At 37.4% G+C, this 24,266-nt stretch overlaps 1 protein-coding gene and 1 long non-coding RNA gene across 3 annotated transcripts in view; one reads left to right on the top strand and one right to left on the bottom strand.

The window, feature by feature from the left end:
- The window catches only part of LOC141996521 (uncharacterized), a 44,652-nt gene extending 39,096 nt beyond the window's left edge, over positions 1 to 5,556 (bottom strand). The window contains exon 1 of the long non-coding RNA XR_012641554.1: positions 5,264 to 5,556. This is a non-coding gene — a long non-coding RNA (uncharacterized LOC141996521). The remainder of the gene's footprint in view (positions 1 to 5,263) is intronic.
- Positions 1 to 24,266, top strand: part of FTO (FTO alpha-ketoglutarate dependent dioxygenase) — a 328,008-nt gene that overhangs the window by 107,415 nt on the left and 196,327 nt on the right. For both annotated transcript variants that reach the window (XM_074968603.1, XM_074968604.1), the window contains exons 6-7: positions 1,209 to 1,352; positions 8,207 to 8,326. In XM_074968603.1, the coding sequence (XP_074824704.1) occupies positions 1,209 to 1,352; positions 8,207 to 8,326 (264 nt within the window). The remainder of the gene's footprint in view (positions 1 to 1,208; positions 1,353 to 8,206; positions 8,327 to 24,266) is intronic.

The raw sequence follows: 24,266 nt of genomic DNA, 5'->3' as shown, positions 1-24,266 counted from the left end.
TATTATTAGCTTTTCCCTTTGGCTGTTGTGTAGAGAAAACAATGACGGCAACAAGCAAAAAAATAAATAGATCAGAAAAGAAAGCATCGTAACGTTAAAATTATATCATAGTATTTTTCCAAATTAGATTAAGAATTGGTGGTTAAGGACACGTCTGTCTAACTTCTGTCATGTAGGAACATATTTTTCAAAACAAACACAGATTCTGGTGACTACAGCTGAGCTTTGGAATAAGCCTAATATAATGTGCATTGTACTGTATGCATGAAGCATATGGTTCTTTATTTTTCTTCAGCAGAAAAGATGAACTTTCTAACCTTGTGCTCCCAACACTCTGTTATTCTGATATTAAAATACACACTTGTGTCCACAGTTTGAAAAGCTTCCACTTTAAAAGCTTATGTTTTGTTTTTATAAACCTTTGTGACCTCACATTGTATAGTATGGAAATTCTAATACAAAGAATTATGATACTGGGAGTCCTTACTCAAGGTTTTTCCTGGGAAGTTAGCTAATGTTATAAATATTTAACTGAAAATAATTATACGGTAGACCTATATTTTTATTTTGTGTCAGAAAGATATTTATGTTTCTTTCAGCACTGAAGGAAGTTATATTCCCAAAAACAAAATAAAGGTAGAACAATCAATCTTTGCAACTGTATTATATGCTTTACACTTAGGAGTATATTCTACTTTCATGCTGCATGAGAAACTCCCCTTCCATGTCATTGTGAGTCCGATGCAGGGCAAAATATGACCAACTGTTAAATGCTCTAGAATACTAACTGCAGGGAGGAAAAAAGAAAGAAAATAGAATTTTCAGCCATGCTTTTGAAACTCTAAGATTTCAAATGTGTTTCACAGTGTTTCCAGGTTTCCCCCCTCCCTAAAATCTGTAGGGTATTTTTAATAGTCTATTATATCTTTAATGAGTTAGTTTTTTAAATGTAAACTTTTTTGTATCAATGCAAATAATTTTAAATAGCAATACAAACAATCTGGCAGGTATTAAATGTTATAAGCTTTCTTATTTTGCTTTAAAACATAATAAAATTAAAACACAGAAATGCAGCTCCTTTTTCTCTCATTTTACAACATTTTGATTATTTCAGTGGCTGGCACTGAATCTTATTTTCTATTTGCCTTAAACAGTATTACTTCCAAAGGATCTGTAAACTGATTAATTTTTTTATTGTGCTCTTATAGTGCTCAACAGGAACACTGGAATATATTTTTGGACAGTGTGAGGTTGCACTTCAGAATTTACAGGTTGATTCTGATTCAGCGGCTTTGTCTTTGAAATCACTGGAAGTCCAAGTTGTAAAGGAAGTGGAAGGAATCCATAACGAGGTGAGGGGAAGGTTTTCATAGTAAATTAAGTCTGATTCTTTGAGAGTGGTGCAGTCAATGGGCTTAACAAGGGTGTTCAAAAATTCACAAGACCTGGCCTTATGTAGGTATCTCAAATTTGGGTGGCATTGACTCTTGCATTTGTGTGTGTTGGATGGGATTAATGCAAAGTCACAAGGGGGAGGACTCCATTTTTCTAATTGAAGGAGCAGCTATAGCAAGAACATTGGTTACATTATGACAAATTTGATTAATTTCTCCCCTGCTGTTCTACTGTGGCAAAAAGTAAGAGGACAGAGAAATTAAAGGACAGGGGCAAGTGAAACCCTTACAAACCTCTTGAGTTGTTCCTCTGGCTACTGTTTTAGCATTAATCATGTTCAAAACAGATGTATGACAGGACGACGACACAGAGTCTGCTTTAATGCCTGTAATTAGGAAAATACTGTAGAAATCAAGTTCCTGAAAATAAGATCAAGGCCCTGATCCTGTACTGAGTGATCCAATATGCCGTCAAGGAATCCCACTGAATGCACCTCTGTTTTCAGTATAGAAATGGTCCTTAGCAAGCAAATATATTTAACAGACCAAGGTGTCCATCAAGTTAGACAGAAAGTATTAGTGTAGTGTTTAGAAAGATTTGGGAAACTGGTGACTTTATCTGAGATATAAAATTACGTGGTATACTGGATAATGCTGCTTTGCTAATTCTCAGTGTCCGAGGAAAGAGTTGCAGCGTGACATAATGATTAAGATCTTGCAGAGGGTTTGGTAAATTTGCTTACATTCTTTTTATGATGGTGGAAGTGGTGTTTCCAGAGAGGCTCAATTGAATTTTCTTTAAATTTTAACTTATATTTAAAAAAAAAGAGAGAGCCACAGAAAAAGTAGAGTCAACAACACTTTCTAGGGTATTTAAAAACAACAGATTTGACTTGTTTTTTGTTATCCTGATAGCTATATCTCTAGATACAACTTGTGTTGACCTTTATTGGTTAACAAAGCATAAATGGTGAGCACTACATGGAAAATGAGTAACACTGACTAATTAGTATACTATAGTACTAATTTTTTTGACCAATTTGTTCTCTGATTTCAGTGGTGCTTTCCTCAGTACAGTTATATTCATAAATTCCAAAGAGTTATTTTGGATTCCCGCTATTATAAGTTTGAGCAGTATTTGACCTACTGGGACATGTATAGAATATAATTTTCACTTAGAGTATAGGGATGCATTTATAGCTCTAAATATTTTTTTAATTCATTTGGTACAATATATTTATTCAGGAACAAGGCAAACTTTTACAACTTTCATAAAACTTTGAGGGTCAGTGTTTTGGCTGCACTGTGTTTACTCTTGGTGCAGCTGAGGAGAGTAGGGTGGGGAAAGATCTGCTCCCTTGATTTTGGTTGAAATGGCTGCCGGTATAAATTAAATCAGCCTGGTATTTGCAATACTTTACGAAATATTAATCAGGCTTAGTTCATAAGACTGTAGGCATATATCAGTTTGTACAACTAGGGCCACATTCACAGCTGGTGTAAATCAGCATAGCCCCATTGACTTCAAAAGAGCTATGTGATTTACACCATAGGAAGAGTAGACCCCAAGTGTTTGCAGTGACCTGAATAATTTTGCCATGTGACATACATTGGTGTTTCCTGTTATACATATGGGATATACTATCCCAGAAATCACTGGTCAGGCTATATATATTATACACTCTGACTGAATAGAGACATTGGATCTATATTCCATATGAAAAGAGAATCACTCATCCACTCTCTTTTGATTTTTCAAGGTCATCTCTTCGTTTGAGGGATTAATTCCATATGTCAAAGTGCTATGTCAGATATTGTTCTTTTTTTACCACACAAGTAGGCAAGTTTTCTGTGGTTTACATTGTGGTAGATATACGTTCCTTTGCTGTGTATCACTATTAACTGGAACCATAAATGTCTGTGAGGCTAATACAGGTCTTTCATTCTTTTCTTTTGGGGGGGGGGGGGGGGGGCAAGCCACATGCCTTTTTAATACAAGTTATATGATAAAGTTCTGTGTAGTTTCATGGTCTAATACAACTAGTAAGTTCAAACTCTGTAAATTATTTATAGAAAAAGTGCCCAATAATTTCCACACAAAGAGCCAAATCCTGGGTCTAGTGAAGAGTATGCTAGATCTGCCGTTGACTTCGGTGGGATCAGGATTTGGCTACAACTCCTAACACCCTTTCCCCTGCAATTTTCCTCTCCTCAGTGTAAAAAAAAAAAATGTTGAGAAACTTATAGTGCTGGCTAAAGCAAAACACCATATGGGTGAACGTCCATGAGGATCCCAAACAACTCTGCCACTGTGTCTCTGTTCTGATGTGCAACTTCCTTCCTCTTTTAAATCTACGCCGTGGCAGAAAAGTTGTAACTTTTGTATACACTGCAGAGATGGCCTTGAAAACGAGGTACTTGAACTTCTTCCAACTCACAATAGCTGGCTGCCATGTTTTACTTTTAAGTATTGCCACAAATGCAGTTCTTTAGAAACGTTTTCCCAGATAGTGATTGCTAGATGCTGTGACTTTTTCTGAAACTGTTGCTTTGCCTTGATGGCATCTCCAAAATAGGCATCGGAGGAATCATGAATGGTTTGCTGAAAGGCTAGAAGTGACTTGAAGGTTTGAACGTATGGTCTGCTGTACCTCTGGTCTGGCAACAGTCACTTTCTTACGTACATCAAATCCTTCCTTATGGCAAAAGTAGATTGAGTTTACTCCTGAAGATAGCGTGATGTAGAAAAACCTAGTCTAGCTAAATTGAAAGGGGTTTGTGTTGTTAAACTCTTAGGTCACTGCTTAGAAGAGTGGTGATGTACACAACAACAGTAAGGTTAATGTGTGTTTTACCACATCAGCGTGAAATGACAGCACAGTTGGTGGCTGGCTGGTACAAAAGAGAGGAAATATAGATCACCTACATAGGTGGCATTAATAACCAATACCTTTAAATAATTGACTGAGGAGCATAAGCTTTCAAAATGTCAAATGGTGCTGTTGGCCTTTTACTGCCCAGTATTGACTATAAATCTAAAAATCACCCTTTAATCATTGTTTAAAGGACAAATTGAGGATGAGTTGATATTAGACATAACAAGCCTGATTCCAGTCTTACTTACACTGGTGTAAATCAGCAGTGAAAACCGAGTGAGATCAAAGTCAGGCCAACAGTTTGTTTATTTATTTTTAAGTGTTCATATGTTCAGGGTTCTTGCCATTCAGTTTAGTTTTGGTATAAGGAAGTCTCCAGTATAAAATTGCATCAGAGAAACTGTAGCTAAAGATGAGCCACAGCTGTTAACCTGATATTCAAACCTGGTATGTGAATATTCACTGACCTCAGCTACTTTGTGTGTCTAGCTGTTTTGGTGGTTGTACTATGATTTCCATCTGTTGGAATTGCTGCATTTATCTCTCAAAAAGAAAAGGAGTACTTGTGGCACCTTAGAGACTAACCAATTTATTTGAGCATAAGCTTTCGTTATTTCATTTTATTCTAGGGCCTTAAATATTGAACCTAATGATTTATATTACAGACCTTTTGTTTTTATACGGAGTTTGTCCCCCTTACCTTTTTAAAAACCTTCCAGTGTTTGATTTTTTTTTTTCTTCCTCGCATCCTCCTATTCATAGAAAGTGTGGGAAGTAGGTGTGAATGCCTCATTAACCCCAGCTGATCTAAGAAAAGGTGTTGTTAAAGAGTTGCTTTATTTTAATGAAGGAAAGAAGGGGAGAGCATAACTCTGAATATAACTTCTAAGAACTTTGGGGAAAGTATTTAACACATGCTCATCTCAGGGTATGTCTAAACATGATATGAAGATAGCTACCATGCATTAATTTAAAAAAACAAAATGTACTTACCTTTCAGAGGATCCCAAAAAGCTTGTTACAAAAATAAGTAGCAGATGAGTAAACAGATGGTGACATCATGGCCACAGAGAGGTTCCTTTGCAGAGTCAGGAGTCACTTGACTTTCAGTTCTTGCTCTAGCCACCAAATAACTGCCTGCCTGCACTAGTTCAGGAAGATCAGCTTGAAGACTAACCTAGTGGATAAAACATTAATTGACCTTTCATCTTTATTTAACTCAGTGTTGAAGCTAAGTTGAGACACGAGGTAAAATGAATTTGGACCTCAGTTTGAGATCTTTGGTGAACAGTAGTCCATATCATTAAACAAGCACATATGTCATAATTTGGCATGGTTGGCATGCTCTCCTCTAGAGGGACCAACTAATCCTGCACAAAATTAACTAGCTTACCACTAAACTTTACCTCTAAAACCTAGAGAATAATACAGCTCTTCTAGGTCACAAGTCACTAAGCAGTGTGGCTGTAGTTGCAGCACCCATGCTGTGCTAGTAAATGGTGCTGCCACAGTTTCCATTACTGTCTGTCAGTTAAGCCCAGGATGTATTTAAAATGTGACCAGGGTGCCAAAGATTTAAATTAGATATAATTTACATAGATCAAGGGGACAAATCGATGTAATTAGTCAAAAATCAGATTGACTGAATTCACATTCCTGTCACAATGGGTCATGTTGTCACATTGATTTTTTTTTTTTATTTTTAAAGCAGAGTTCTTTATTGATTAATGACCTAGTATGGTTTATTTCCTGAAACATTAAAGTCTGGCAACCACATAGGGTATTGCCTTTTTAGTGGAGAAGGCCAGCAAAAAAATTACCATTGGGCCTTATTTTCAGCAGTGCTGAGCACCCAGAACTCCAGCTAAAGTCAGTAGAAGATGCTAGTGCTCAACACACCTGAAAATCAGTCCCGGAGAAGCCTGGCAAAATGTATCTTGACACTTCAGACCTGGATAATGCTTTAAAAGCAATAAACTTTACTTGAACTTTATTAGGAAGGACGTACGTTGTTAAACCTGAATACTAAGAAAAGCTGAATGACACTCATAGCTTCCTTTCAAAACATTTAAGATTTACCTCAACTAATGTCTTCTAATCCTGTTGATATGTTTTACCAATGGGGTTGTTTTAATATCATATGTGCAGCTTTTTTGTTTAAACTGCTTTTATTGAAATCAGTTACACATATCAAACAAACATTTAGTTAGTGTCGACTAAAACAACTTTCAGTCTTTTGTAGCTGTTCTGTTGGTTAAAAGGTGTTCTCAGGTGAGGGCTTTAAGCCATTTTCATTATTGTTTCACCTTCACAGGTTGTCTTTGTTTGCCTCATCAGAGTTCAGAAGGGGTAAACAAAAGAATTCTTTGTGGTAAAGGTGAAGATTAAAGCAGCTTTGAGCCTCTGTGTGAAACATAACTACCATAACAAAGATAAATACAAAAATCTAAAAGACCAGAACTGTAAATCACTAATAAAAAAAATCAACAAAAAGAACAACAGAGACTGGGGGGTGGGTATTAAGATGAATGGAATGACTATGCTTGAACAATAATCAGTGTGTTATACAGTCTTAATGATGTTTTATAACTACAGTACTGGATGATGTGCAAGTATGGTATTAAAAACAACCCACACAGGTTATCTATTGTGTGTTACCTGCCTAGTGCTCCTGGGCTTAAAGGGGTATGCAGCACATAATAACTATTTTTTAAACATAGCTTTCTTATCATTTTAGCTTCTTGATGTGTGTCAGATCATTGGCTCCATGAGGTGCCTCAGCGTAAACTCTGTTGGTGACATCCCATCTCCCACAGTACTCTACAAGGCTAGTTCTATGCTGCAGCAAAGGAGTCATGAAAATATCTTCTATTATTGTAAATGGAGGTGCGCTGTATGACTTCAAAAGTAGTTTATATTCTGAAGAATATAAAATAATCCTAAAAAATGAAAAGATTGTTGCCAAGCATACCTTGTAGTCTAGGAAAATATTCTCTTATGTGAGCCTGAGAAGGCTGTCTGCATGCTTAAGCGCACTGCTGTGGTAGCTGGAGTCACTAGCATAATGCCTGCTGCTGCATCACTCTCAAAAACTCCCAGAATCTGTGACTTCAGGTGGCCTGGAATTAAGCAGAGAGCACCCTTTTTCGCTTTTGCAGTGTGCATCACTCTGCATAGCTAGAGTAAGAAATGTTTGTTTTCTGTGAATGAAGAATTGATAGAGGGAGCATAAAGAATTGTTTTGGAGCCCCCAAGCAGTGAATGGTAGATCTGATGCGTCAGAGGAATTGGTATTGGGAAATAGATCATTTCATCTCTAGGTCTCCCATTCAGATCTTCTTTGGCCAAAATTTATCATCTGGTGGTAGTTTGGTGACCTATTTGAAATTATCTTGCAGTATCAGTTCTGGTGTCTCCATCATAAAAACCACCTCCACAACTGGCACTAATACATGCACTTCTTGAAAATTTTATCAGATTTGCCAATATTTATGGGGACTGAACTATTTTCTCTCCCACAGTGGTAGTCTAGTGAGCCCAGGGATTGAGGCATGTTTGTGTGTGTGGTGTGAGGAAACTTGCACTATTATCATCTTTACAGTACTGTTCTATAAGTGGAGAGAGGATTTGGGATTCCAGAGCTGTCAATCAGGCACCTTTTATAAGCACCTTGAGGCTAATCTAAAGGCAGTTGAAATCAGTGGGAGGTTTTGCATTGACTATGGTGGGCTTTGGCACAGACCATAAAATGACATGAAAAAGAAAATTAAAAATAGCTTACATTTCTGTGTGTAAAGTTGCCTTTGGAAACTACTTGTTGTTGGAGAAACTGTCAATGACCCCATCTTATAAGCATCAGCAATAGATTCATATGTTTTTCCAAGTAACGAGCACAGACTATTTATGCCTCCTTACATGTCATTCATCTCTTTGCAGGTCGAATTTGAGTGGCTTAGGCAGTTTTGGTTTCAGGGCAAACGCTATAGGAAGTGCACTGATTGGTGGTTTGAACCAATGGCTAAATTGGAAGAATTTTGGAAAAAGATGGAGTTTATGGTAAGTACTAGCAAATAGCCTAAAGCTCTTAAGAACCTAATTCTGCAGATACATTGCATGCAGAACCCATTGTAACTGTGTTGTAGAATCAGGCTTTAAATTTTCAGTATTTGTATGCTCTCTGTAATGCCAGTGCTGCCTTCCAATCCCACAGCAAAGCAGGAGAAGAAATAAAATAGCAAAACAAAATGAACAAAACCAAAAAACAGGAGATGTTGCTTAGTGTCCATTTTGACTACTGTAAGGTAAGATGTCAAAGTATTGGGTTATTACTTGATAATGATTTGTCTTCAATGGAAATTTTCAGCTCTATCCCCACCTTTCATATAGCACCAAGGTAGCTAGCTCTACTGATCTGCTGGTGAAAACATCTCTGTGCAGTTTCACCAGTGCTTGTGCTAGACCAAGAATAGAGAAGAATGCTAGTGAACGCAAGGCTAAATAGTGTCTTGAGCAATGCTAGTGAGTGGCTAAGATCACTATGTCCTTTGAAAATATATCCCTGTCCTTGTCTACACTGGGGATTTGCCCCAGTTGCAGCACTGATGGCCAGCCATTGATCTAGCTACACCTGTGCAATCCATGATGTCTTACTGCAAAACTGGTAGAAGACTCTGTTTGTACTGGCACAGCTTACCGTAGTTTCAAGTATTGCCTGTCTACAAGAAGTTTTTGCACTGGTGACTGGCGGTAGATGGCTGTAACTAGGGCCAGGTCTACGCATTGAACGATTTGCCAGTAAGATATATTATACTGGTAAAGAGCTCCAAGTGTGGACACAGCTTATACCAGCAAAAGTGTCCTTTTGCTGATATAGTTCTTCCAGTGCCTTGAGTGAAATAAGCTACACCAGCAAAAATGCAGTTTTACTGGTATAACTGTGTTTACACTAGGGACTTTTGCCAGCACAGCTATGTCGATCAGGTATCACACAGTTGACTGACATACCTATGTTGGCAAAACTTTGTAGTGTAGACCTGACCTTGGACAAATCCCCACTGTAGACAAGGAGCCTGAATATCTGCTTTGAATAGTTGTTAGGTTTCTGTGGCATTGAATTTGGACCTGATCCTGAGAGTTTGAGTACTGACAACTCATCAATGGTAAAAAGAACAGGAGTACTTGTGGCACCTTAGAGACTAACAAATTTATTAGAGCATAAGCTTTCGTGGGCTACAGCCCACTTCATTGGATGCATAGAATGGAACATGTAGTAGTATACACATACAGATAAGTTGGAAGTTACCATACAAACTGTGAGAGGCTAATTAGTTAAGATGAGCTATTATCAGCAGGAGAAAAAAACTTTTGTAGTGATAATCAAGATGGCCCATTTAGACAGTTGACAAGAAGGTGTGAGGATACTTAACTTAGGGAAATAGATTGAATATGTGTAATGACCCAGCCACTTCTAGTCTCTATTCAAACCCAAGTTAATGGTATCTAGTTTGCATATTAATTCAAGCTCAGCAGTTTCTTCTTGGAGTCTGTTTTTGAAGCTTTTCTGTTGCAAAATTGCCACCCTTAAATCTTTTACTGAGTGCCCAGAGAGGTTGAAGTGTTCTCTTACCCGTTTTTGAATGTTATGATTCCTGATGTCAGATTTGTGTCCATTTATTCTTTTGAGTAGAGGTTGTCCAGTTTGGCCAATGTACATGGCAGAGGGACATTGCTGGCACATGATGGCATATATCACATTGGTAGATGTGCAGGTGAACGAGCCCTTGATGGCGTGGCTAATGTGATTAGGTCCTATGATGGTGTCACTTGAATAAATATGTGGACAGAGTTGGCATCGGGCTTTGTTGCAAGGATAGGTTCCAGGGTTAGTGTTTTTGTTGTGTGGTGTGTGGTTGCTGGTTGTTTCAGGTTGGGGGGGCTGTCGGTAAGTGAGGACTGGTCTGCCTCCCAAGATCTGTGAGAATGAGGGATCATTTTTCAGGATAGGTTGTAATTCTTTGATGATGCGCTGGAGAGGTTTTAGTTGGGGCCTGAAGGTGACAGCTAGTGGCGTTCTGTTATTTTCTTTGTTGGGCCTGTCCTGTAGTAGGTGACTTCTGGGTACTCTTCTGGCTCTGTCAATCTGTTTTTTCACTTCAGCAGGTGGGTATTGTAGTTTTAAGAATGCTTGATAGAGATCTTGTAGGTGTTTGTCTCTGTCTGAGGGATTGGAGCAAATGCAGTTGTATCTTAGAGCTTGGCTGTAGACAATGGATCGTGTGGTGTGTCCTGGATGGAAGCTGGAGGCATGTAGGTAAGTATAGCAGTCAGTAGGTTTCCGGTATAGGGTGGTGTTTATGTGACCATCGCTTATTAGCACAGTAGTGTGCAGGAAATGGACCGCTTGTGTGGATTGGTCTAGGCTGAGGTTGGTGGTGGGATGGAAATTGTCGAAATCATGGTGGAATTCCTCAAAGGCTTCTTTTCCATGGGTCCACTGAAGGAAATAGGTTCAATATGTATAATGACCCAGCCACTCCCAGTCTCTATTCAAACCCAAATGGGCCATCTTGATTATCACTACAAAAGTTTTTTTCTCCTGCTGATAATAGCTCATCTTAACTAATTAGCCCCTCACAGTTTGTATGGTAACTTCCAACTAATCTGTATGTGTATATTACTATATGTTCCATTCTATGCATCCGATGAAGTGCGCTGTAGCCCACGAAAGCTTATTCTCTAATAAATTTGTTAGTCTCTACGGTGCCACAAGTACTCCTTTTCTTTTTACGGATACAGACTAACATGGCTGCTACTCTGAAACCTGTCATCAGTGGTAGTTACAGGTACACAGATCAGGCCCCATGTGTAACTTTCAATTTAAGAAAAGGAGTACTAGTGGCACCTTAGAGACTAACCAATTTATTTGAGCATAATAAATTGATTAGTCTCTAAGGTGCCACTAGTACTCCTTTTCTTTTTGCGAATACAGACTAACATGGCTGCTACTCTGAAACCTTTCAATTTAAGGAAAGTTTCTTCCTTCACCAACAACAGCAGATAACAGTTCACACTATACCATGAAGAGAAAAATGTTTTGGGGGAGGGATAGCTCAGTGGTTTGAGCATTGGCCTGCTAAACCGAGGGTTGTGAGTTCAATCCTTGAGGGGGCCATTTAGGGATCTGGGCCAAAAATTGGGGATTGGTCCTGCTTTGAGCAGGTGGTTGGACTAGATGACCTGCTGAGGTTCCTTCCAACCCTGATATTCTATGATTCTATGATACTGGAGCTCAAGTTCTACATTGTGAGTTTTTTCTGTAGCAATTGGTGTCACAAACACTCAAAACATTACAGAAAACCAGAATGTAGATGTTTGTGCTCCTACCAGCTGCAAAAAGAAATCAGAGAGCCCTGAATTTTACCAGTGAAGAAAGAAGTGATTTGTAACTTTTATCTTTTTTTAATGAATTTGTGTCTCTTTTTTTAAATCCACATGCACTCGCATTCTGCTGGTGTTTTTGGATCTCAAATGACTTATCATTTGTAAAAAAGCTTTTCAGTTTATTTTTCCTTGAAATAACAATCTATTTTCTTGTAACACAAAGACTTAGTGAGGCAGACACAAGATTGTTTGATTGTTATTTTACAACCATTGTGTGTTGGGAACATGGAAAAACAGCACACACAGAAATTCTCAAGGGCTAGGTTTTCTGCAATTGGTGTGACATTACCATGTGTCTCTAATTAGAAACATGGTGGCGTCAGTGTATCTCCTTTCAACAGGCCTCAGGATGATATTTATCAGCAAACTGAAGGCTTAGGCCAAGACAGAAGCTGCTTCTAATTTAAATTTTAAAAATTGCTTTAATGTTTTATGATTTCTAACACATTAATCACAATTAATTTCAGCTATTGAGGGAGACAGTAGAGAATTTTAATTGAGAATGTCTGTTGTTTTGATGAGCCTTTAAGCAAATTTGGTGCTTACTGTGTTTGGGACCCAGAAGCAACCTTTTTCAGTTCAGTTCTTTCTCCTTATACCTGCAGCATGTACCACATTCTTTTAAAAACTGACAGTAGGGGGCATTGTTGAGCTGCAGTTTTAATGTAACAACAATACTGGGTTTGAGAAAATATATAGAAATGTAGCATTAACTGTCAAGAATTATCCCTGTTGCTTCAAGTTAGCTGTAATCTCTAAGATTCCATAACACAGGAAATCAATTGTGGGTTAACAAATTCAACAGCAATTTAACATAAAAAGTGTAGTGTTTTCGTGCACATTTGGATTCTATCGAAATAAGTTAAATCAAAACAACATTTCTAAAGGTACGTGCCAGTCTACAGTGAAAATATTTCTGTAAATTATAATAATTTTAGCTGAATGATTATAAAAAATCATTTTAGTATATAATTTAGAAAAAAATCTAAATTCTGAATGTCTTGCTACTGTTAATTTTGTCTGTACAGAAGCACTATTGAGGTTTCCTTCTAAAAGGGAATACTTTAATAAGCAGTGCATTTTTCTTTACCTCTGTATGAGCTGTACAACTCTTATCATACATTTTTACATGTATGTATCTAGAATTTTACAGAAGTAGGTCTTGGTCTCTTTGTGGGGTTTTTTTTTTTTTATGTTTCCCTGTTTAAAGATGAATTTTTTTAAAAAACATTTTTTTCCAAACTGCTTCCAATTCTGCTAACTGTAACTGCTCCAGTGTCACAACAAAATAATAATTCAAAAAGTTTAACCCAATGTCTTCAAACCTCAAGGCTCTATTTAATATTTTTATACATTATAGTAAGCATACATTTTTTTCATAATGTTTATTCCTGGCATTTCTTTCCCTGAGGATAGTTTTACTCAGGTCTCATTCTTGTGATGTAAATGTTAAACCTTTCATTTGAATGACATTCTGATAAAACATCACTTTTCCCCATAATATTACCTCATGAATTTATGAGCCCTTAAATCCAAAGCAAAGGTTGACCAGTCTTCACCGCCCTTCCTCCCCCCCTTAAAAATATGAAGGCTATTCAAATGTTTGTATTTAAAAAAAAAAAAGTCATCCAAGATTACCACATTATCATGTGCAACATCAGGATAAGTGCTCACTGAATTCAAAGAGAGAGTTACCATTTGAAAGGGACTGTACAAGCTTTGCTTTCTGGGTAAAGAGAAGTCTGAAAAGCTGAAATCTCATGTGATGTGAAGAAGTCTTGCTGTAGCTGTTCTGAGATTCAGGGGAGAGACAATTTGTCTCTCAGGGTCTGATATCATGCAAACCTCACAAACTGACATTTATTTTACCTATAAAAATGTTTAATACTGCCCCAAAGCTGTGGGAAAAGAAAGAATTAAAAATAAGGAAATGGGGAAATTCTAAGACTTTTTTTTAACTCTAATGTGCATTTGGTGAAGTAAAATGTAAATCGCTGGTATGGTTTTGCTGGTGAAATGAAAAGTGAATCGACTTTGATTTTACACATGAATGACAAATCTTCAAGATTTTTAACATATCTGATGTTTCTTTTAAAAAATGAAGACACTAGTAGTGTTGTATGGCATAAATTGTATGTCTGCTTTGACAGACTATTTAGCAATGGAGCAACGTATTTATAGAGCAGTTGGCCTTAATAACCTTTATTGACTTTAGTGGGTAAGAGCCAAGACTGGGATTATTAAAATGTATCAGTTTCATTGCAGTATAAAATCACAACATATATAATTATGTTAGGTAGGCTAGGCTCCATTTAATCCCACCCATTTATGTAGGGATTTGGCAAGAGGAAGAAAATCATGGCACTAAAATGTACAGAAATATAGAAGTGACTGGGAGTTTTAATAGCATAACTGTTTGCCTACTGTAAAAAGGTCTCACTTGAAGGCATGAAACATACAGAAGCTAAGCGTAAACTTTTGACATTTAATTGTTAATAAAGTAGTCTAAATTCAGGAAATCTCACACCATTTGTTTTACTGTTTTGGCATGCTTAAACAGTTAATAATGATTAAATGCAGCATACCATTCATTTTAATATATAAATGTTCTGTACATACAGGAATGTATAAATTTTATGTGATTATAATGAATGAAATGTCATTCCATGCTGTCTGGTATCTTGAAGCACAACTGCTTCATCTTAGAGGTTCGGGGATTTTATTTTTTAGTAACAGAATAATTAATCATGCTCTTCTTGTTGTTGTTATCCTCAATAGTACCCTTCAGTCTTTCTTTCACTTAAATTGAAATTGGAGAGACAAAATATTTACTTGTTAAATTATTTTTCTTTGTTTCCTTTTTGAATTCTATTTCATTATTTGCTACTGTTGCTATATACGAAGATATTTCAGAGTTTTTGCTATAAGCCACTATTGTCAGGAGCTTATAGATTGGCTGTAAAAATTGAGTCTAGGTTGAAGCTTGAGACATAGGATCTCAGTCCAGGACTGTCATATAGTTTATATTTTCCCCAACATTTTAAAAGGTTTAAATGTATATTTACATAAGAGAATGTTTCAGTGCCAAAATAACTATGATGATCTATAAGGCAAACAATCTATCTTTTAAAAAGAAATCCTCTGAATTTTCTGTTATTTTGACAGTTTTAAACAGCTAAAATTAGATTCAAGAAATTGGCAGGTTGATTAGTTCATATCTCTTCAGGGCTTTGAAAATGTAAAGCGTTATGTAAGTGCCAGATATTATTAGGATCTGACTTTGACAGCCAAGAGTCAGGAAATTTTGGTTTAAGGCTTAAATTCCATCCCTAACTTTCACATTGTGCTTCGATATTGCAGATGTCACAGTCCTGTAGTGGAGGGCCTCAGACTGCCAGGTGATCATATTTGCCTACTGAGCTGCAAAACATGGCTACATAAAGGACTGAATTTCAGCCATAACTCCTGAATTTCTGGGCTTTTCTTATCTGCTTATACCAGACCCTTTAAATAAAGATTTTTTTTTGTTAGGTCAATTTTTATGCATACCAGGATTGAAATGTTTATAGAAATTTACCCTTAGTTAAAAAACTAATACTGAAGTCTGGTATTTCATTAGTTTCTTTCCTTTTTCTATCGCACTAATTTCTTTGACTCCAGTATTTCCAGTCCTCAGAAAAGAAAGAGCACATTCAGCATTGTTTACTGGAGAATCATTAACAAAAATTTTAAAAAATAGTTGTGTACAACATCTTCCTAAAAATATATTTACAATTCTGAGAGAATTCAGACATAAGCCTCCAAAACAAAATGTGTGCTGAAAGCACAAAGGAGTGTGTTTATGATTCTCTTTGAAGTGTTTTTGCAACAGGATAAGGAAAATTTTAGAAACTGTCTGATAGTGTTCAGGGTAAATACTTAAACCCCTTTAGAGAATTTCACACACAGATACTGTGCAGTAGAAAAAAGGATACTTATGTTTCCTAAAGCTGCTACAGCCTACAGCTTTGTACTTAAAGACAGAGGTGTTGAATAGAATTCTACTGAGGATACATCCAGTGACAATATCTACAGGAACATCAGAGCAAACCAGTGGATAGCACTTTCTATTTTTAACCCTTACATGAGCTAGTTGAGATCTGAGCTCTGTTGGTATGAAGCACTTCTAACATTTCTATTACTAACTGGGAATGTTGAGATGAAAAGCCCTGTTACTCCCATGGTATACTTAAAAAAACAACTCTTGAAAACATGAGGGTTGGCATAACCTAGCAGACTCAAAGTTGAGGCCTGGCTACCCCAATTTTGTGCCAATAGGGCATCGGATACATGGGGAGGGAGTTAGGACAATGGTGTGAGGTAAGTGTGTGATTGGGGGTGGGGTTACCTTCAGTTTTAAAATACTAGACTTCTGCTGATTTGTGCTACAAAATTTAATGTTGTTTAAATAAATTCCTCTCTCTCACTTTTATATGCATATATATATATAATATACAGATCCCAATTCTACAATCAGATTAATGGAATCTGATCTCTGTGCCCATATTGAACCCTGTAGCCTTGACTGGCACTTTGTGCAGGCATAAGGATCTTCCTGCACTGATCAAGTTGCAGAATCTGTACATGCATGCACATCCACGTACGTATGTGCATATACATCAGTTTATTGCAATTGTTACAAACTAAGCTAGTCTCCTAACTAAAGGTATACAAAGGTATAGATAGACATACAGTATGTCTTCAGTGCTTTATACTGCCCCATCAGAGTCAATGGAAATTATATCATAGACTTCAGTGGGAGCAGAATCAGGCCTTTCATGAGGCTAGCATGGTTTTTATATATATTTATGCTAATATCTTGGATGAACACATATGCACCACAGTGCATGATCTATCTTTGGTTGATCAGGTATTATTTACCCACTTTTAGAGGCTTATAATTTGTCTGTTGTAGTATTATTGTACTGCCACTTTTAATAGGCTGATTATTGATCCAAAGCCCATCATAAGTTTTAGAGAGCCATTTCATTGTTTAATTTTGTAAATCTGATGAAAGTTGTGACAACTTTCTGCTGAAAATATATATGAACGTTTACAGAAAAAAGCAACACCTGTGTGTTTGAAACTTTTTTTTTAAAAAATTAGACCAATTATTCAGTTTATTCTCTGATATACTTCAAGTAAATGGCTATTAGTTTTGAGTTACAGGGCCACAGGAATGATCAGAAACACAAAACTTCTATTTTGTTTATACTCATTACTTAGACGTGTGTGTGTGTGTGTGTAATATGTTAAAAGGTATGGTTTGGGGTTAAAAAGTTTCTGACCAGAGAAGTTTTTATTATGACAAAGTTATAAACTAAGGGAAATAAATCAAATGAGTGGGATTAAAATGTCATCATCTGCTGTAATTTTTTCACAGTACAGCTAATACTTGTTAAATCCTTTTTTACTGCTAGCTCCTTTAAGTGACTTGACCATCACTTTGTGATGGGTGTTGCCATTCCTGTGCTAGCTGCTAAGGCCAAGTGGAATTCTGTAGCATGGACAGATATAGTTGCATTTTACTCATAATTTATAAAAGTGGATGGGGGCAAAAGAGAAGATGCTTTTCTAATAGTCACTATTTCCAGGAACTGTGCCGTTCCTATTCTGTTTGATCCCCAATCCTCTCTCTTATTAGTAAAATCATAGGTGAATAGCTCCTTTTGTAGCTACTACAATTTTTTCAGAATTTCTCTTATGGTAAAAATCACAGCCCAGCTTTTACAGATAAGGAAACTGACGCTCAGAGTAACTCAGTGACTTGCCATGTAAGGCACTGTGGGCTGGTGGATTAGGTCTGGAAAAGGGAATCAGGAAACCTAGGATCTTCTAACCCTAGTTCCATCACCAACTTTGTGTAATCTGAACAAGTAATTTAAGCCTGACTTTCAAAATCTGGTGCCCAAATCAAAATTTCTGTGCCTAAAATAGGTATTTAGGTGGCAAACTTTAAGCACTGTTCTCAGCCTCAATTTCCACACTTGATTTTTACCATAATTGCAAATGTACAGAAATTATGGTAGCTGTAAAAGAACTATTCACTATCTTCTTGCCAGTGAGAGAGAAGATTTGAGTCAGTGCAGATCTGGCTAAGGTGAGTATGAGGTTTATCCACATGGATCCAATTGTAAAGTAAGGTCCAGTGATCACGAGCTCTGCCTCAAGAGGGCAGTGCGTATGGGCAAAGTTCTGCCTGAGTGAATTGAATTGCAGGAGCTAGTCCCCTATGGCATATCCTGATCATTCCCCATATAAAATCCAAAGATCCATTTCAGTTTCCAGTCCTGGCTCTTATGAGCTCTTGGGCAAGACTTTTCTGCACTTTTCATTTATTTTGCTTACTACACACACTTCCGTTTAGTAATCCTGAAGCTGTAGTCACAATAAAATGCAGCTTATCTATTTAATGTTTACCATGCTGCAGCAGGAAAGTAATTATTGGCTTTTCTCAAATGTCTCTACTTAACATCGGGTTTTGGCAGCCCTCCTTGGACCGCCAGTGAATCTGAACTCTAAATAATTCTCACAGCAGAGGCTTTATATTAAAGTTTAAGTGTAACAAATCTTCTTAAGTTGTTTTCTGTGTAATAATGTGATTGTTTATCACAATTGGACTAAATGGCATTCCTTTTCATAGGACTCATTTTGAATCTTTTAAAAATAATAGTAATAGAGTGGCTTAAAGACCAGTGACGGGGTCAGTTCAGACTTGGTGTCAATGAGAATGGTGTCAGTGGAGTTACACCCGTGATGCATTTTCCCCATTACCTCGCAGGTGACATTCAGCAAAATGTGTTGTTGGTGGCTAAGGGAAATTGTTACAGTTTGTGTTGCCTAGATGTTTAGAATCAATATAGTTATGCAATAGCTAACATGACTCAGATTTACATATGTATGTTTAATAACAACATTTTGGCCTTGTGTCTCAAGTGCTTTGCAAATACTAATTGATAAAGCCTGTCAACATTCCTGTGAGCTTGATAAGTAGCAGTCTGGCCATTTTGCAGATGGTGTTGTGGGTCACAGTTTGAATAAGTGAATTGTACAAGTTTACACAGTAATTCAGTGGCAGAGAAAGCAATAGCACTCAGGATTGTCCCATTACCCATTGAACCACTTTAAGTATTAGGCCTCATCTTCTGTCCTGTTCCACATTTCTGTCTAGTGAAATAGCAGTTCTAAGCTGCCAGGACTTTGCAGTATCAGGCTGTTAGCATTTACACCTTTGCACAAAAATAAAGAATGAGCATCTTGTTTCACTATAATGAGGTATGGCAGTGTAGACCGATTTGGATGGCAACTATTTTACAAACCACCATATGCTAATGTTTTTCCCCCAAAACCATGTCTACACAGAGGTCTATGTTGTGCCTCTTGGAGTTCCCAGGTGAACAGAGGCAGAGCACCCACTTGAAAACCTTTATCAGAGACTGCTTTCTATCCCCTGTGCACTAGCCATCTCTTCATGGAGAGAGGGACAGAGCCATGGCATCTCCTCTGTGGTGTGTGCACTCTCAGGACAGCGGGGATGGAGCAAAATACAGACCATGTAACTCTGTATGGCATTCACATGGACACACAGTGGGAGGTGCACAGGGAACCCTGACTCTAAATTAGTCTGAGACTTCATACTCTTTTTGGAAGGCTTAAAAATTCACTGATAATAAATAATAATATTTTTCACTTATATAGGTCTTCTCTAGTTACTCCTCGGCAAGATGTTCATTAGTGCAGCAGCACAGTAATTGACATAGTCTCTCTGAGGAATCACAGTAAAGCTAGGCTTGCTACCCTACTACAATTTTGAAGTTGTACCAAAAATGGGGCAAATGCTTAGTTTCAACTACCTCTCATATGTTTTATTTATATATAATATGTGTGTACATATATATCTGTATAGATATAGTTGTCAACCCTAGCGTTGTTGTAATTTCTCTAATGACCTGTGTCAATCAAAAACTTTTATAGCTTGCATGACCCTTGTAAAAAAAAAAAAATGGAGGCTAGAAAGACAGAGAAATCACTGCTGAAAACTCATCATACTGATGAAAATGTTTAACTAAAGAAAACAAAACAAAAAAAGCCATTTTCTTTAAAAAAAAAAAAAATGTTACTGTGTGACACTAAACTGGGAGGAGTGGTAGATACGCTGGAGGGTAGGGATAGGATACAGAGGGACCTAGACAAATTGGAGGATTGGGCCAAAAGAAATCTGATGAGGTTCAACAAGGACAAGTGCAGAGTCCTGCACTTAGGACGGAAGAATCCAATGCACCGCTACAGACTAGGGACCGAATGGCTCGGCAGCAGTTCTGCAGAAAAGGACCTAGGGGTTACAGTGGACGAGAAGTTGGATATGAGTCAACAGTGTGCCCTTGTTGCCAAGAAGGCCAATGGCATTTTGGGGTGTATAAGTAGGGGCATTGCCAGCAGATCGAGGGACGTGATCGTTCCCCTCTATTTGACATTGGTGAGGCCTCATCTGGAGTACTGTGTCCAGTTTTGGGCCCCACACTACAAGAAGGATGTGGAAAAATTGGAAAGAGTCCAGCGGAGGGCAACAAAAATGATTAGGGGACTGGAACACATGACTTATGAGGAGAGGCTGAGGGAACTGGGGATGTTTAGTCTTCAGAAGAGAAGAATGAGGGGGGATTTGATAGCTGCTTTCAACTACCTGAAAGGGGGTTCCAAAGAGAATGGCTCTAGACTGTTCTCAGTGGTAGCAGAGGACAGAACAAGGAGTAATGGTCTCAAGTTGCAGTGGGGGAGATTTAGGTTGGATATTAGGAAAAACTTTTTCACTATGAGGGTGGTGAAACACTGGAATGCGTTACCTAGGGAGGTGGTGGAATCTTCTTCCCTAGAAGTTTTTAATGTCAGGCTTGACAAAGCCCTGGCTGGGATGATTGAGTCGGGGATCGGTCCTGCTTTGAGCAGGGGGTTGGACTAGATGACCTTCTGAGGTCCCTGCCAACCCTGATATTCTATGATTCTATGAAAACCAGGATACTAAAAGGCTGGTTTCTCAACTCTTTTTTCCTTTGCTTTTCATCTATTAAATGTTCTTGTTAAATCTAAAATATTGTAATTAAATCACAGCATTAAATGGCTTTTCTGACAAAACAGCAGATTTGGGCTCTTTACTGCTAGTTTCAAAAGTAATATATATAGAGAGAGCACAGAGACAAAAATTGAGCACATAGATGTATAATCCCAAAGGAGTAAACTGACTTTTGCTAGACAAGCTGAAAGCTGATTAAAATATTTCTCATCCTTTGGGTATGCAACAGCTTTTGATGATGGAGAGCATATTAATATTCAGCTTAGCTGCTTGTCGACACTTCAGACAGGTCCCAGGAAAGAATCTGAAATTGACCAGGTTTTCTCACTGTGCCAGAAATCTTTCTGAGACACACAGCAGCACCCTTGTACCAGCAGGAGCAAAGATAAGCATTTTGCGTTCCTATTTAGCTACTTTTTTATTTGACTAGAAAATTGCTTTTCGACATTTTGAAAGGTTTAAAGAATTGTTTTAACAATATGAACTCATTAGATGCAGTGAAGGCAAGACACTGAACTAAATTTAGCTGAAAACAAAGATGCTATTATCTATTACGTTTAAACCTCTTTGTATGAGCTGTTTGCAAATACACTGACTCAAATGGTAGTATCAGAAGCTTAACTATACAATAATTGCAGTGAGAGTAGTCCCAGAGATGTGGACTTTTTTGAGTACTGTTCTCTCAGTTTAGGCTATTCCTTTATAGCACAGTACCTTTCAGGCAAGATGGGAGTCTTAGCAGCTGATACTTCTGCTGCTCTTTTGCAGGCAGGCTACCAATGTGGGGTGTTGGCTTCTTCCTACCCGTGACTGAATATACACAGTATCTCTACAAAACATGGAATGTGCTGCATGAGGTGCCTTTAGGATGGCTCCAGGGCTAAATATTTCCGGTAATAGGTGAAAGAGCAAGGCTTAATCAGCTTAGTTAACTTAATTAAGCTGTGATTTTTCTTGTGGAACAGCCTGAAGTATAACATATTTATAAATTCTATTACATAGATGAATCCTATGGTTTTTGTAGTAGGTCTGAAAAATGTTGAAATAGATTACATTTGCCAGTAAATGGACATAATTTAAAAGCCGATATATTTTACTGAGGCTTTCAGTAGATTTTAATAGTCAGCATTTAAAGACATTTATTAAAACTTTGGCCAACTATATTTTGAGATTATCTCTTACCCATTCTCCCCCAATCTCATCATCTTCATATGGAGACAACTTGCCATTCGTGGATATTACCCTTCCTATGTGCAATTAGAAGAGTCAGTTGATTCTGTGGCACTATCCAACTCTGTTTCTGGACTTGGTGGGGAGAAAGAACTGTTGTGGTATGATCAAGGGGATGTGCATCCTTTCTTTCCACCAGTACTTCCGGGTTATCACTACTAAATATGATTAAAAGGTGAATGTAGTTTGAGCTGCACCGTCCTCCATGCTGAGAAACCCTGTTTTAAAAGTCGGTCTGAGTGTATCCTGGGGGAGCTTTGGCATTATGACTCCAATGAAACCCGCCCTGCTAGAAAGCTGGGGAAAGCTGCTTGATTAGAGAGTACAACCTAGTATTCATGGCTTCTAGCCCCGGGCTATTCCTGGCTTGACTTGAACCCTGAGCTGTAATGAAATAAATATTTATTAAAAGTAAAAATATAAAAAACAACAACAAAACCCCCACTTACTATGAATGTGTATGGAAATTCTGTACTGAATATGTTTGTATATACTAATTTTTTATATCTATTGTTCTCAGAAGGCCACCTTTATTCTTTGCCCATTTATATAAGTAAATAATTTAAATGCCAACATACCTATAAATATAATCATGGCAAACAAATGGTCATGTGCATTTTACCTTTGATTATGAGGTACCCAACATACAGATAAGTTGCTCTTTGTAACATCTGCCATGTCATAAACCAGTTAAAGATAAGTTTTGTCATGTTAGCATCCAACCAGCAGAGGGAACTAAGATACATATAAACAGATAGAGAAAACTTTCGTTGCACAACTGGTAGGCAGATGTTAAATGCTAGGACAATGGAGATGATATGATCTGTTTTCACCCTCTTGCTGTCTGAAGAATTTGGTCACTCTTAGATTTCTGAAATCTCTCCATCATATGAAATTACTCTATCATGTATCCCATTGAATTTTTATCTTTATAAGTTGTATAAAGTAGGGCTGAAAATATAGAATTATTTCAATCCTTGATAGGTGTTGGGTGGCTAGTAATTTTCTGTTGTTTTTCACCAGCTATTATTTTAGATATTTGTACCTGAATAAAGGTCTGATCCTTGATTCTTCTGTAAACTTATAATCCTGTGTTTAAATTGCCACCATTTTTTTGCTGTGGAAATATTCCATGATGTTACAAATTCATGGCAGAACCAAATGAGGACTGTAAGGGGGAGAGGAAGCCCTTGTTTAAACAACAAATATTTTTGATACTTAGCCAAAATGGCAAGGGAAGTTATTTAAAGTATGTTGAAAGGTAATGGATTTTAAAGTAATAAAGATGTAACCAAATGTCCACAGTTCAAAAGTCTTTCATTTAGCATTATATAAACATAGTTTTTAGTGTTTTAAAATTATATGTATACTTGTAAAAATGTGTGAATTATTTTGTGAGTGTATAAGGGAGAGATAAAATATGTGTGTTCATACATTTAAGTATTAAGTTGTCCTCCACCATGTTGTGAGTTATTGAATCCTTCTGAACTGATACAATGTTAGTTTCTCATTTTAGTGACCTCCCACTGCTTCTGCATAATTCAATGGAAGACTCTAGCATTTCTTGATTATGTACAGTGTTATAATTTCCTGATGACTGGTTATATTATTTGTAATGCAATGGGTATTAATCCTTTCGGCAATTAACACCCTATTTGAGTCACCAGGGGTCAAAGGTATGTTCTTTCATTAGAGCAGTTAGTGACTTTTCCTTTTTTATATATCTGGGTTTTTTCCGCTGAAGTTTTTGTGTATTCTGTTTTATTTGAAAATGACTATATACCTTTATTTTTTAATTCATTTTTTTATTGTTGTTGTTGTTGTCTACTTCCTTAAGGACCCACTCTGGTCAATGGAAGTGGGAGCACCATAAGGCTCTATATTCTGTGTGTAACAAGTAGCACCTCCAGTATTCCATACTAATAAGGAAGGGCGCCAGAACCTTTATAGAAGTCAGGGGGGACAAGGCCAAAGTGCCCCCTCCTTCTCCAATGGTGAGCCAGCTGCCCTCTCTTCTGGCACTACAGCAGCCCTTGGTGGGCAAAAGGTGTAATTGCAGCACCTCCCTGGCAAAATCTGCAGGGGACATGAATTCTGTGCTTGTTTCTTTTGTTAAAAAGTGGATGGGCATGGCTGGCACTGGTGCTAATAAGTCCTCCTCTCTCCACCAGTGATAGACAGGCAGACGGATGATTTGAAGCAACAGAAATTTCCCAT

This window comes from Natator depressus, chromosome 12 (genome assembly GCF_965152275.1).
Source record: "Natator depressus isolate rNatDep1 chromosome 12, rNatDep2.hap1, whole genome shotgun sequence".
NCBI classification, from domain to species: domain Eukaryota; kingdom Metazoa; phylum Chordata; order Testudines; family Cheloniidae; genus Natator; species Natator depressus.
This window is presented reverse-complemented; position numbering and strand designations above follow the sequence as displayed.